The sequence below is a fragment of the Oenanthe melanoleuca genome, chromosome 8 (assembly GCF_029582105.1).
Source record: "Oenanthe melanoleuca isolate GR-GAL-2019-014 chromosome 8, OMel1.0, whole genome shotgun sequence".
Lineage (NCBI taxonomy): Eukaryota > Metazoa > Chordata > Aves > Passeriformes > Muscicapidae > Oenanthe > Oenanthe melanoleuca.
The window spans coordinates 21306136-21320415 of record NC_079342.1 but is presented as its reverse complement, the minus strand read 5'-3'; the positions used below and the strand labels follow the sequence as shown (position 1 = coordinate 21320415).

Sequence of the window (14280 nt, the reverse complement as noted above, 5' to 3'; positions counted from 1 at the left end):
AGCCAAGTCAGCAAACACTGTCATGCCCACTTGGAAGTTAAGACACTAACAAAACAAAAGCTTTAAATGTGAGAAAATAAAATTTTGGGCAAAACCATTTTCCATTAGGAATTCTGGTTTTATGTCAGGGAGGGTTTTGATAGCCCACTGGTAGAAGACACCTGGAGTGGAGCAAAAATGCTCTTGGCCAAACCCTTTCTCCTGCAGCACAATCCACATGCAGAAGCATGAATAAAGGCAGGGCTGAACAAAAGACCTTTATAAAGTTTTTTCTGCTGAACATATGCTAGCTGAAAGTTCCACTTGTGTTGCTTGAGTAGCACCAGGCAGCTGCACCACCAGTGAGGATTTGGCCCACGGCAAGCAAAATCTAAGGCCATCACTGAGCAAGTGTACATGGCATTATTGCAGTCTGTGTCAATCCACAGGCACTTTATTGCTGGTAACCACTCTGCAATTAGGATTTAAAATAATATTTGTCTTACTTTAGTTTGCTATATTACTTAAGTCTTTTTAAGGCAGAAAGGGCACTAGCTATTGCTCTAATTTAAATAGTTATATCCTGTCCAGCTAAATGCATAACTGTATTCAAACTGAAACCTGGCCAGCATGTTCTGTGAAATAACCCAAGAAACCTTAGTGATCTCATTCAGAAAATGATTTCTACAGCTTTGCAGTGCCCCACAGACCTAGAAATGTGGAATGTGACTGACAAGGAAGGGTGTCCTCTCTGCCCTGGCAGCCCCATCTCCTGTGACTTTGAGGGGTTTTTTGGTAGGTCTCCAAGCCAAAAGCTAAGCCTGACCCAACATAGTCAATGAGATGCAAAAAAGCTGTAAAAATGGTATTTACTGCTCGTGTTCAGTGTCCCTGGCTCTGAATTCAGAAAGCTGAACAGAAAGGTTCTGAGCAAGGGGGATCATGATACGTAAGAGCATAGCATTACTCCAGCAAGGAGAAGAATTGGTAATGCTGCATGAGTGGATGCATGCAGAAACAGCAAGATTTGCTTCTCTTTATTTTCTGAAACAGGGTTTTGTCCCTTTGTTTGCTTCAAGTAAGACTGGTTTCAGGAAGAAGCCAGCAGAGATGCCAAACTAGAAAAAGGAGACACAACATATAAAACAGGACAGCCAAACTGAGGCAGCCAGACTAGCTCCTGCTCTTGCACACTTAAAATTTTTCTTAATTCTAAACATTTTAGACAACAGGGAGGTTGTTCAAAAGCCACAGACACTGGCAGTCCTCACATACATATGCACAAAGGTAATCAAACTCCTAACAGCAGTGACAAAGCTTGCCAAGCAACATTCAGACTTTGGAAACCATCCACGGAGTCATAACTGCAAGGCTTGTGCAAGGAAAGGGGCAGAGCAGCACCCACAACGCAGATCAATGATGTTACTGTGGTCAGTTGTGTCCCAAGGGACATCACAGTCTGCTGCACAATATGAACAGGCTGTCAAAGTCTTCAGACATTCCTGCACTTACCAAGCCTGCTCATAAACTCTTAGGTAACACTAGTGAAGCTCCTTTAGCAAGAAAAGTAGCAAAGAAAAGCACTCAAGAATCTTTAAAGGTAGTTGTGGTAGACAAAGATTCTTTCACTTTTCTTTTTCTGGTTCTGGGGTTTTTTTTTAAACCAGAAAGATCACATTTAAGAAATAAAGAATTAAGACTTTGTCCACATCAGACATTTGTCCTGAAGTAGCAAAATCTCTACAACTAATATCACCACCCTGCTGAAGTTAAAAATGGCAACTTTAGACTGCATTTCATGCACAGACCATTCCCAAATGTACTCACTGCCCAAACCAGTATCAGATACTTATTCTGTGCATGCTCTGGTACACAGTTAAGTCCAAGTATAGCCTTAATTTCAACACAGAAAAGCCCAAACTTCTCTAATACTTGGTAGTAATAGCACACATCTAACACCCAACACCTCTAGATCTTTCCACAAATGTCACTAAGTGAAATGCAATCTATAGGTGGCAAACAGTGCTGATAAATGAAATCTCCACCAGGAAATCAGTTCATTTCACTTATCTGATCAGAGGAAGAATAAGACAACCCATTTCAGACAGTTGAATGGTATGAGCTGACACAAGCACAAGATCCACCATGGAGTGAATGAACACGCCTCCGTGTGGAAAACAGGAGGGAAAAGCAAAACAATCCCTTTTTGGCAGCAGTGAATGGTTAGACCAGACCTCCTTGTCCCAGAAACATTAACACACACAACACTGAGCACAAGGCACACCACATTTTTGTCTGAACACAGAGACAGCCTCCGAGCCCCTCCTTGGGCCTTGGCTGTATTCATTCCCGAGCTGGGCCTGCTGAAATTGTTATTTTTAAATGCTGGAGCAGGATCCTGCCATCAAGTTAAATGAACACAGATGCTGCTTTCTCCACATGCAGAGGTGTGCACAGCCCACCACAAGAGCACCCAAGGGTTCCAACAGCGCCGGCCCCGGTGTGCTGAACGCCCCCCCAGGAGAGGAGTTTGTGGTGTCTTTAGGCAGTGGCACTTTCTGCAGGGACTTGGAAAGTACCCTGCTCCCCAGAAAGGCTGCAGAAGTCCAAGCCACTCAAGTTGCTGATGCACTCAGATAAACTCTCCTGTACCTAAAAAAAAGCCTTATGCTGACAAAAGGAAGGCAGATTTCCCTCAGCCTACAGTACACTTCAGTGTTTGACTCATCACCCTGAGGTGCAAACACTTGCCTGAGCCCTCAACACCAACAGCCTGTTTGGTAGTATCTGTTATTTAGTTGTTACTACCATTTTCCCAGCTTTTGCTTTCCAATAAAAACACCCCTGTGCCAGGAGGGCTGCTTGGAACAGTCTCCATCTGCGTGATCTGACCGGAGCAAAGAACACGCTGACCCCAGGATATCACGTTCTGAGTCCTGTGCAGAAACTCCTGCTGGCACAAAGGCAGGATCCAATTCACTCCTTTAACATAGCAGTTGGTCATTCTTCAGCTGCAGCACATGAAGACATGAAATTCGGTGTTACAGCTGGAAGTTGGGCAGTCTGGCCTTCACCTGGCTGTAATACAGTTAGTGAATATCTGCATAAGATAGACCCCCTCCCAGAAAAAGGAGGGAAAAAACACCCTCCTTTCCCAGCTCAGCCTAAAACTTCAGCTCTTTTTCTCTTTCAGTTCAGCGTAAATGACAGCTACATAAAGACACTTCAGGAGACACTATATATAGGGTGAAGTGAACTTTTCCCCAGGAAGCTCTAGATCTAGGTCATCTTGCTTCTTCTGGGAGGCAGGAAAAACCAGGTTACTCATTGAACAAGAATATAGTTTCTAGAGGAAATAAAAGATTACTTGGAGCATGAAAGGACTTTTAAAAGCAAAACTTGCCACTAAACACTGTCCCCTTGAATACCTGACTCCATCCAATTTAAACTGAGAAATCCACCATATTTACAGAAGGGATGAGCATTCTTTGTTAAACTTACTTTCAGTAGTTTTGCCACACAGTAAAGTAAATACAACTTCAGGTCTCAGAAATTTCAGGCAGTTTATCTATATTCAGACATAATGTAAAATCCCTCCCTGCACCTCATTTGTGATTTGAATGATTATACACAACTCAGCACAGCTTCAGGTGAGCTAACATACGAATCCACTCTGATTAAATACCATATTCCCACTTCCAATCGAGGGCAGTAGGAGAATAACCAAGCATCTCACTCAGGTTTGGGCCAAGGGCCACCATCTAACCCAGCCCAGCCACTGGGGTACCCTGGCCAGCTCAGCCACTGCAGCAATGTGAAAGGGCCATTAGCTGAAGAGGTGGGAGACCAGGGCAGGAAGAGTTTTCTCAGCTTGGGACAGACCTTAGTGCAACACTACCTATGCAGTGCTCCTCACCAGCTTTCAATCAGCAGATCCATAAAAACTGTCAAGTAGAGGTGTGGGCCTGTATTTTAGTTTAGTGACTACAGAGGGGATTTCATTAGCTCTTGTGAGCACAATCAAAATAGCCCACAGAGACTCGGAGAGACAGGAACCGAGGTAAAAAAGCACTAACCAAGAAAAGAATTAACAGTTAAATTAAAGTTGAGTCTTTTTGCTTGAATTCTAAAACTGATTCTCTTCCCTTCCAAGAAGGATAATATACTTTCAAGGACACCATTCTCCATGAGACAATCCAAAACTGCCTCAGGGTCTCCAAATATATATAGATGCAACATTAAAGAACTCCGTGAAGCAGACACCAAAGCAATGTCTTAGTCATATTTCATAAGCAAAACTGAAGATATATGGATGCAACTGCAATACAAATCATAACATTTAAACAGAAAACAACCAAGGGAAATCCCAAAACATCAGAAACTGGCAATGGCAATTAAACAAGTACTACTACAGAGCATAAAATAAGGTCTACAGATGTTAAAATATTAATTTCAGTGTCTTAACTAAATCTGAATTTAGAGCATTAGTTTGCTGAGTCTTTTATGTATTTTCCACTGAATACAGCAGTTCACTGCTTTTTGTTAAGCAACAGTACAGACCAAACCAGTTTAGCAGTTTGGTACGTCAGCAGTCAAGCAATGCCTGCACTCATTTGTTCAAAACATGAGAGCAATCTCTTCTCTTTTTCAACTTTAAACAAAATTAATGTATTCAGGCAAAATAAATACTAGTCTTAATCTATATTGCAAAATTATACGATGTCTGAATTAAAGATTTCGACAACTGTGTTAATAAAAGTCTGTGATTAATGCTCAGTGCACAGAACAAGCTCTGTATCTGGCTTTAATTACAGTGATGAATAAAAGTCAGACACAGGCATCGTCCCAGAGTATTCATGCATTATGCTGTCCCATAGATACTGAAATAATGGAATCTGATGCACTTTGATCTCTTAGATAAGCCTCCCACAGCCCTGAAACAGAAAGGGCAAGAGCACCCAACCTCATCCAATTCTGCAACGTTCACGCACTGAGTTGTAAGAGATTTGTATCCCCACTAGCAAGATACATCTTATGGGAATAAATACAGAGAAATATTGCTCCATTTCCTGCTGGCTAGAGCTTGTACACAAATCATCTGGAGAGCCACACAGAGTGAAAGTGGTGAGGACTACAGGGACACCTTACAGTCTCCACAAAGCTATTTATACTTGGATAGTAGTTATGTTATGATATATTTGTGGGATATATTCTAGTCTGATTTTTTTCTTCTAAAGCAGTTTTGTCATGACACAAATTAGAAACTGGCAGCATGTGGTAGATGTAATGGTTTTAATCATGGTTGTAAGATGGTCAATTCCTTGCTTTTGTCCAAACCAGCACAGACTGACTCATTTTTTGCTTACATCTGGATAGTCAAGCAGCTTCATTAAATTTTATTAGTCATAAACCAGGCATTTCCTTGATGCTTCTAGGACCTCTCTTAGCAGTCCAAACTCTACTGGCACGTGGGCTACCTACAATCCCAAGCTCTGGGAAACTCAGCCCTGTCAGCCAGCTGAGACTTGTCCTTGACTGATGATGAAGTTGTCCCTGCATGAGCCTTTGGCCTTTGAGTGCAGAGCATTACATGCAAGGACTGCTCCTGAACCTTGCCTCTAGGAATACAGATTGCTCCCTCTGAGCAAAAAGCAGATGAGAGGACACAGAGGCGATTCCAGTGTCCAAAATACAACCAAGGGAAACAAGTTGCAGTATTACAATGATAATAGTCTGCACATTCATCACTGCATGCTGGGGCTGAGGAAGAACCTAATCACCTGAGTCACAGTTTCTCTCATCCTTCCAACAGTTCCAGTCCTCCCCCGGGCACCTCAGCCCTACATCATCCCTCAACTGAACCAGTGGCTAAAACCAGAGGGAGGACGAGAAGGCTCAAACACCAGCCTGGCCTTTGCCGAGGGCACGTGTGCGTGCAAACGTGCACAGAGCATGCGTGAGCAGCGTGGTGGATCAGCAGAAATGCCCAGTGCAATAACCCAGCTGGTTGTGATTTGGCTGACGCAACTGCGGTTAAAGGATGGTTCTTTTATCTCCTCCTCCAGTTGCCGCACGCATCTGCTCTTTGTCCGTGTCACCGTCTGTGGATCCTGGCCCAGCAGATTTTATGCCACCGGCATTTTGACTTTCTTCTTCACTGATGAGAAACAGAGTGGTTGGCAGATTCCTATGGAGGGGCTGGTAAATAGAATAATCACTCTCTGTAACTGTTTGGTCTCTTGGAAATTGTTTCATTAGTTCATAGGAAAGTCACGGCTGATTTGCTTTAGTCCATGCCACAGATCATTATCTCCTCAAAACATAAAAGTGGTTTATTTTCCGTGGGTCAGAAACTGACTCCAGATGTACAGCCAGCAACAGCTGATTACAGCAGTGATCAGAGGTACACGGGAAACAGAAGGGCTTCCTAAATGCATGGTGGTCCTAGATTTTAGGGAGGGTGGTATTGCATGTTTGGGTTGGCCTGTCCAAAAGAATGCATGATCTTCCAGCATAGCAAAGATTCATCACCCTGATTAGGCAAGATTTCTTATTACCATCTCCACAGACTCTTCATTCCTACTAATCAAGCATCTGTAATGCAGGCTGCCAAATAAATGCTGAACTATCAGATTCCAAAACAGATTTTAGGAGACTTATCTACTGCCTTAAACAGATCTTCTGATAAAGCTCCCTCTCTACAGCATCAGGTTTGTCATAAATTTCTGCAGAGGTTCCTTTTGCAATAGAGGAGCATTCTTTTATCAAAATCAAATTACCACTGAACACTTTACAAACTTGAATTAAATTATTAAGCATGCTTGCACTAAAGATAAACTTTATTACTCCTTCACTCCTCTCATTTTACAGTGAAGGAACTAAAGCACAGACCAGTTAAGTAGTTTGCTAAAGTTACAAACAGAAGACATTAAATAAGGATGATGATAGCTTATCCTAGGGCTGCTAGAGTGGGATTTTATGGTGGATTTTGATTTGTTTAGTCTTGGGGCCAGGAGTTTTTCTTTTGCTTGAAGTGCAGTTTTACCCAACGAGAAGTTACACAACTCAATCTCTACTGGGACAAGTCGCTGCTATGGATGTCCCCCAAGAGGCAGGAAGAACAAGACAGCATCTTTACAAAAATACATCCTACCTTCAGGGAGCGAGACACATCTTTGCTTCTGAGACCTTCATAGTGACAGGGCCAATTTTTCTTGTGGTCTAAATCGAGATCAAAGCTTACTTTGCCTTTCAGAGTCAAGAGAATGGTGATTCTTCACCTTTTTCCCCTGAAAAGGTTTTATTCTTACTCAACCATGACATCCCTAAAAACGTGCTTATTTTGTAATTCTTTGGTCTCTGAGGAACTGTTTCATTAGCTCGTAGAAAAGTCATGGTTGATTTGCTTTAGTCTATCCCACAGACTATTACTTCTCCAAACTACAAATATGCTCCTCTTTGTGCATATGGGGAGGAAGAAACAAGGACCAGCACAAAGACTGGAAGACAAGTCTGCCACAAGCAAGAGGTGTTATTTCTAGTTTCTTCACCTTACATTCTGCAACCAGTTTGCCTACAACCATTAACAAGGTCTGCAGTGGTGCTCATTAAGCTGAGCATCCTTCCTTTGTGGAAGTGATGAAAAAAGGACAAACTCTGTAGAGCATCTTGATACAACTTATTTCTTGCAGAAATCCATGTGAAACAGAAGGCAGTACCCTGTTAAATGCGATTATAAACATTCTTCTCAGAATTCCCCTTGGAAAATCTTCTGGACAGAGTCGTTAGGAACAGATCCTTACCAAACACAGAGAATCTAGAAACCAGCTCTAATTTCATCAGAAAGGTAGTAACACAGAGAAGTCAAACATCAGCATACTCTTCCCACTTTTTTCAGCCATGCCTAACACATTTTTAACCGACTGTAGTTTAAAATCTATTTTAAGCAGATAAAGCATTACAATATTCAACCAATATTAATTAAAATATTAATTTAAACAGTTTATGAATGGGTATCTTCAAAATTGAAGTTACCAAACTCTGTGATACCATCTAGTATCCATTATTTTCAGGTCTGTCTGGCTTTCTTTCTTCTCCATCTGCCCCACCAGCTTTTTCCACCAGCAAAATGAAAGACAGCTCCCATCAGCCAGCATGGCAGGCTATGCTGAAATCAATATGCATTGAGACAGGAAATACAGGTGCAGGTTTTTTCTAACTGTTGTCTACAAAGGAAGTTTAGACTCAGCACCTCAAGAAACTTTTCACCTAGAACCAGCAATACAATTCTCTAGATAACTTGCTAAATTCTTCAGCTGTGGAAGAATAAGAAATGTAATGGCATATTGTTCACTAACCAAATAATCTTGAATGCTACTATAATGACATTCATAGTACATACATTTCATTACTGTATGGAAAATGAACTGAGTAGCCCTATACTGATACTGAAAAAAAGGTTTATTAAATTGCACATACAAATAACTTACCAGAACTGCGGTATAAAACATGGAACACTTACAGCTTTTCTGAATGCAGGTCTAAATTGTATCATAACTATTTATCAGGAGTGACTTTATCACTTAGTGCTTGGTCTTTCACTGAAAAAACATTATTCCAGAAAACTACTAAAACACTTCTTTATTTCTGAGAATGAATTACATAAGGTCATTCAAGCAATCTCATCCTTGAAGAGAAGCACCAAACATCACTAGCTATTCTACCAATTCTTATCCATGCAGCAAACTCTCAACTTTAGTTCCTCCATCACTTTCCCTCCTCACTGCAGTTGATCTTCACCCTCAGGCACTGCTGCCAGAAAGCCCCAACCAGCAACACAGCAACAAAAACAAAGGGTCTGAAGCCCTTTGAAGTTTCCAGCAGACTAAGGAATTGTGGACTAGAATGATATTTCAGTTCACAGCCACAAGTGCAACTGTAATTCATACACATCATCACCAAGATGTGGAGGACAAGCAGAAAAAAGGGCAAGACATGCATAGGCAACTTTTAAATAAACTGCTTTCTTTTATATGAAAGTAACCCTACTAGTTGGTTTGCTTTTTTTCATGGACAGCTTTCTGTATGTAATGTTTTCCCATTGCATCTTTCCCCCTTTTATGCTGTTCCAACACAGATCAACAGTTCCAGCTTTTCACAACACTCCATGGTAGATTACAACCTGTTACACTACCACACTCTTCATTCTTGTATAATACACAAAGTCAGAGACAATAAATCATTTCCTTTGGGGCCCAAGGGAGTTTTTGTTCAGGTGTTTCTATAAATGGGTGCAACTGCTAGATCAGAATTCATTTGGCTAGAAATTTTTAATTATATTAATTACTGTGCCTTTGAAAAGACAGCATCAGAACACCAATGTAACACATTGCTTAAGTCACAAGGAGAGTGTAACAAAGGCTTGTTTCCTCTCTTGAGCAAAAAACATCCAACACTCCCACTCACAGGGCAAGGTTCACACAGAAAAGCAGTAAATCTTTCAAGAAGATTCTCTGACTGTTCAAACTGGGCTCTTCTTCATCATCTCCAGGGCTGCACCTCCTGTGCTGTACTGCTCACTGGTCTATGGCACCACCAGGACAGGCTGATTGTCACCTCCCTGTAGTGGGAACAGCTGGAATGAAGCAGGACAAGCCAGAGGGATCAGGACAGGTACACTGTGTACAGGTGACACTGCCCAGAGGAGGCCCAAGGAGGCTGTTGCAGCAACATCAGTTTTAAGAGAAGCCATGAGACATCCTAAATTACACTTTCAAAACCTGCTGTCCCCAACAGCTTTTGGAAGATTATGGGAGCACAGCATTGGGTTAAGCTCATGTTTGTGATCTCTCATCTCATTTAGTTCATACAGCCAAATCAAATGAGTATCCAGGCCAAAAGGTTTTAAATTAATCCCTCCAAATAAAAAAAAAAAAAAAAAAAAAAAAAAAAAAGAAAAAAAAAATCCACTAGATCCACTGAAACATTTTATCTGGGCCTGTAAGATGACACAAGGTGGTACCAAGTACCAGAGGGTGCTCTGAAGCTCTTCTGGTAACAAGGTAAAATATTTTATTAGTCTATCTGCCACATCAACATATCAAACCAGCTTTTATGAGGTCACTATCAACACCAAGATCTTGTGCTTATTTCTCATGCTTTCAGCTAAGTAATTTAGCAAGTGTCATACATCTTTTTTAGAAGACTGCAGTGTGTTTTGTCCACAGTAATGCTTTTTAGAAATTTAGGGAGAAAATGTGTAAAGCATTTTGTACTTTACTGGTAGAAATTCCAGAATTTAATAAAATGGCAAATTATTTCCTACAGCTATTAAGGAACTATTTAAGAACAGAAATATGAGACAAGGATGAAGAAAAGGGACACATCTGTTCTGCAAAATAAAGTTTTTGAGAAGAACTACTAGAAGTAAGAGAAACTGAAAAAAACTCAGTGAACTTGTACAGAAAAAGAGCAGAAGGCATATTGCCAACAGATGGTGAAGAAGTCATACACCAAAAAGGAAAACAAACTTGAAAGCATACTCAATTTTGAGGACTTGAGAAAAAAAAACAAAACCAAAGCTAACTCCTTCCTAATCACAGATTCCCTGGTTAAAAATGGAGCTGCATGTTCTCAACACTTAGAAAAGCAGTTGTAATTTCTGGTTTCTAAAATGGAGGCATTCAAAATTAGCATCTGTCTATGAAAATGTTGGTCCACTCTTGAAATCACTTCCTTCTTCCCTGCCATGAAAACACACTCTTTTTTTTGGTGTGTTTTCATTATTTCTCTTGTCAGTGGTTAAGCTCAATGCACTGGAAAACATCTGATGCTTTAATGGGCCACTTTCTCATTAATTCAGATACCTGTTAAAAAAGATGCTTCCTCTCTGAGGCCTTTCTGCAGCAGCTGGTAACAGGTACTGCCACAGCAACCAAGAGGCAGGTATTTGCTGAGCCTCTCAATGGAAGTTATTCCCCATTATTCTACGTGTCCATACTGTCAATCCAATTCTCAACCTCACTTTTGGAAGTAGGAATTTCACACAGCCAGTTTGACAGCACTCACTGACCAAAGGAATTTGACATGCTATACTGCAATTTTTACTGGGGGTACATTTTGCAGTCGGAAATAGGTAGAAATAGGTAAATTAATATTATAGCATAACAAGAATCCCACATGAATGCCCATAGCACAATCCTGTCAGAACATGAAAAAGCACTTTAAATGACAAAATAATATAGAAGCCATCTTTTACAACTGTGTATCTTCCCCCAACAAACCTCCTTCCCTTAGTCTGCATACCTTGCAAGAGCTATTCAGGAAGTTGACACATTGCTGCTGCAAATTCAAGGGCAACAAACACACCAGATTTTACTGTCTTCTAAAATATGTCCACTTGCAGCTGAAATTTCAGCAGTTGGCTTTAAAACTGTTCACATTCCAGTTTCTCAAGACTAGTTGCCACAAGTAAGTTTTCAAACTTGTTTGATTCTCTTCCTTGCTTTCATTGCCAATGTCTACACATTATATATACACTAACTCTGGTAAAGACATTGAAAGAAGTAATTACCAGGAACAAGGGCAGAACTTTCCCATTTGTAACACTGACTCAAAGCTGCCACTTGAAAATTAGAATTAGTGACTTATTTCTAGAACAAAAGTAACACAGGAGCATCAGTAATTGTTCATACTTAGAGTTTTGTGCATCTTGTAAACATTAACTAATTTAAAATTATAAATCACCTCAACTTCAAAGTGCATAAAATGCTGCATAATATTGTAGCTAAAGCCTATTTTCTTTTTTTTTTTAAAGTCACAAACCATTGTGGTTCAAAACCTTTGGAAAGAATAGCTTTGATTTTGACTATGAGACGCTAAAGGCTACGCTAAGGTGAAGCTTTAGGAACTGCCAGGATCAGTGAAGGAGCTTTCAGGACAGACAGTGATGCTCGACACAGCCAAGTGCCTGTGGGCAATCACCTGATGCTGCACGGCTCTCTTCAGCTGCAGGAAGGTTTGCTATGAATACACTTACTCGATAATAAGACACCTGTGGGTTCGTTTATTTTACTGTCTGTCGTGTTCTCAGTCAACCATCCACACTTACAGACAAGTTCTTCATCACGAAAAAAATTCTGTAAACCTCTGACAGCAGAGGAAGAGTCGTTATCTACACCAACATCCACACTAAAAGGCCTGCATAAGGCATATATCTGGTGACTCTTACAAGAGCTAACAGGCTGTTTTCAAATGGAAGAACAAGAAAAAAAAACAACCTCCACAAGTCTTGCTAGAATCACAGATATAAATGCAATAAAACACACAAACAGTCAAATTTCTTATGCTGATCTGACAAAAATAAAATGCATTTCTAAACCGCATGGACCATTCAGGCTTAATTTAGAACAACACAACCTTTAAAAAACTTGAGCTGCCACCAAGCACTTTCTATTTACTGGACATCAGCGGACATAGTTCAGAAATCAGAAAAAGCAATTCCTCGCATCATCGAATTTATTGTGACATTCAGCTTTCGCACCCAAACAAAACAATCAGGCACACAGTGCCAAGAACCATCAGTGCAGCTTCAGGGCACCAGCAAGGGCTGCTACGTGCAAGGCTTCTCCTCAACACTCGCGGGGCTCCTACCGGGGTGGAATTCTTGAACTTGCTAAAGCATTTGTAGATTACACGCCTGTCCGGTTAAATACTTCCTGCAATTTTGTTAATTACACATCAGGGTCTGCAATTAGGGAATGACTCCCATCTAGAAAACACACAGCTCTCGAGTCACCCCCCCCAGAATGTGTGTCTCGACTGCCGCTTCTATAGATTCCTCTGGAACGTATGCTGTTATCCCAGATAGGAAAATTCTTTCAAAACTTGAATAGAATGCGCAGTTCTACCGCTGGATGGTTCTCCTTTTCATTTTTCAGTGCTGTAGACCGCCTTGTTTAGGTCAATACACATTTCCCTAGGCGGGGGTGGAGATGTCCGGGAGCAGACAAGTGCAACCCCAAGTTCAGGTTCCCTCTCCGTGCCCATCCCTTCCAAGCGCAGGCTTTCACACCAACGCCATCCCCCTCCACATCGGCCTTATCCTCGGCTGTCAGCAAAGCCATCAAAGCAAATTCCCAGCCTTTTCCTTCTTTCCCCCTGATTCGTCATCAAGATGCAAATTAACAGATTCTCTCAGAGACAGAAAAAAAAAAAAAAAAAAAAAGACCCCAGTGAACAATGGGGGGAACACTTCCCCGCCGGTGCCCCACTGGACGGAGGGAAACAGGATCCCCTGCGCTGGGGGAGTTACTTAGTGGGGATCAGATGCTACTAAAAATACGGGAGCGGCGCGAGCGGGCCCGGACAAAGCCCGGGCAGGGCCCGCGGTCCCGTCCCGGAGCGTCCCCGCGCCAGACGGTGATGTCACCGCCGGCGGCAACAAAGGACGCGGCACCGGCCGGGCGGCCCCTGCCCTCCGCCCCCCGCCCCGCCGGCGGCACCGCGCCTCCCGCCCGCCCGGAGCGCCGGCACCGGCCCAGACAAAGCGGCTTCCCCCGCGCTACGTGCGGGCGGAAAGGGAGAGGTTCGGGCCGCCCAGCGCCGGAGCGGCGGCGGGGAGGCGGCGGCCCCCGGGCGAGCGGCCCCGCGACCCCGCCAGCCCCGCTGCCGCCCCCTCCCCTACCTGATATGGCGGCGGCGGCTCCTGATCCGGCTCAGCCCCGTCTCCGTAGCTAGCTCTGTCCGACTGGGACTCGTGGAGCAGCGAGATGTCATCCGAGGTGGGGGACTTGAGGCAGTTCCCCATCTTCCCGGGGGGAGCGCGGCCCCCCCTCCGGCTCCGGCGGCGGATCCGCGCCCTCAGCCTCGCCGCCGCAGCGCGCAGCCCGCAGCCGCCCCGCCGGGGAGGCTCATGCCAGCCCCGGCCCTAAGCGGCTTAGCAGCAGCAGCCCGGCCGCCTCCCGCTCCGCTCCGCAGCCGCCCCGACCCCCGAGCCGGGGGGGGCGGCAGGACGGGCCTCCCACCCCCCGTGGGGCAGCGGGCTCCGCTGGGTCCGCCCGCCCCGCGGCTGCCCGGCGCGGTTCTGCTTCCCGGTCACCAGCTCCCTGCGCACTGGGCTTTGTCGCACGGGCCGCCCTGGCTCCTCCTCTCACCCCTCCCCGCCGGGCCCAGGCAGCAGCCGCGGGGCCCCGCTGGGCTCCGCGCCCCCGGCCCCGCCGCGGGGACAGCCCTGCCCGCCCCCGGCGGGACGAGGCGGCACAGGACGCGCTGGGGGACCCAGCCGCCTGCCGGGCTCCCCCG

General features: G+C 43.8%; 1 protein-coding gene across 1 annotated transcript in view; it reads right to left on the bottom strand.

Annotated features, from left to right (window-relative positions):
- Positions 1-14038, bottom strand: part of RNF11 (ring finger protein 11) — a 29928-nt gene extending 15890 nt beyond the window's left edge. Inside the window, exon 1 of the mRNA XM_056498116.1 lies at positions 13664-14038. Within this exon, the coding sequence (XP_056354091.1) occupies positions 13664-13786 (123 nt within the window). The 5' untranslated portion in view covers positions 13787-14038. The remainder of the gene's footprint in view (positions 1-13663) is intronic.
- Between the last annotated feature and the right edge of the window lie 242 nt (positions 14039-14280).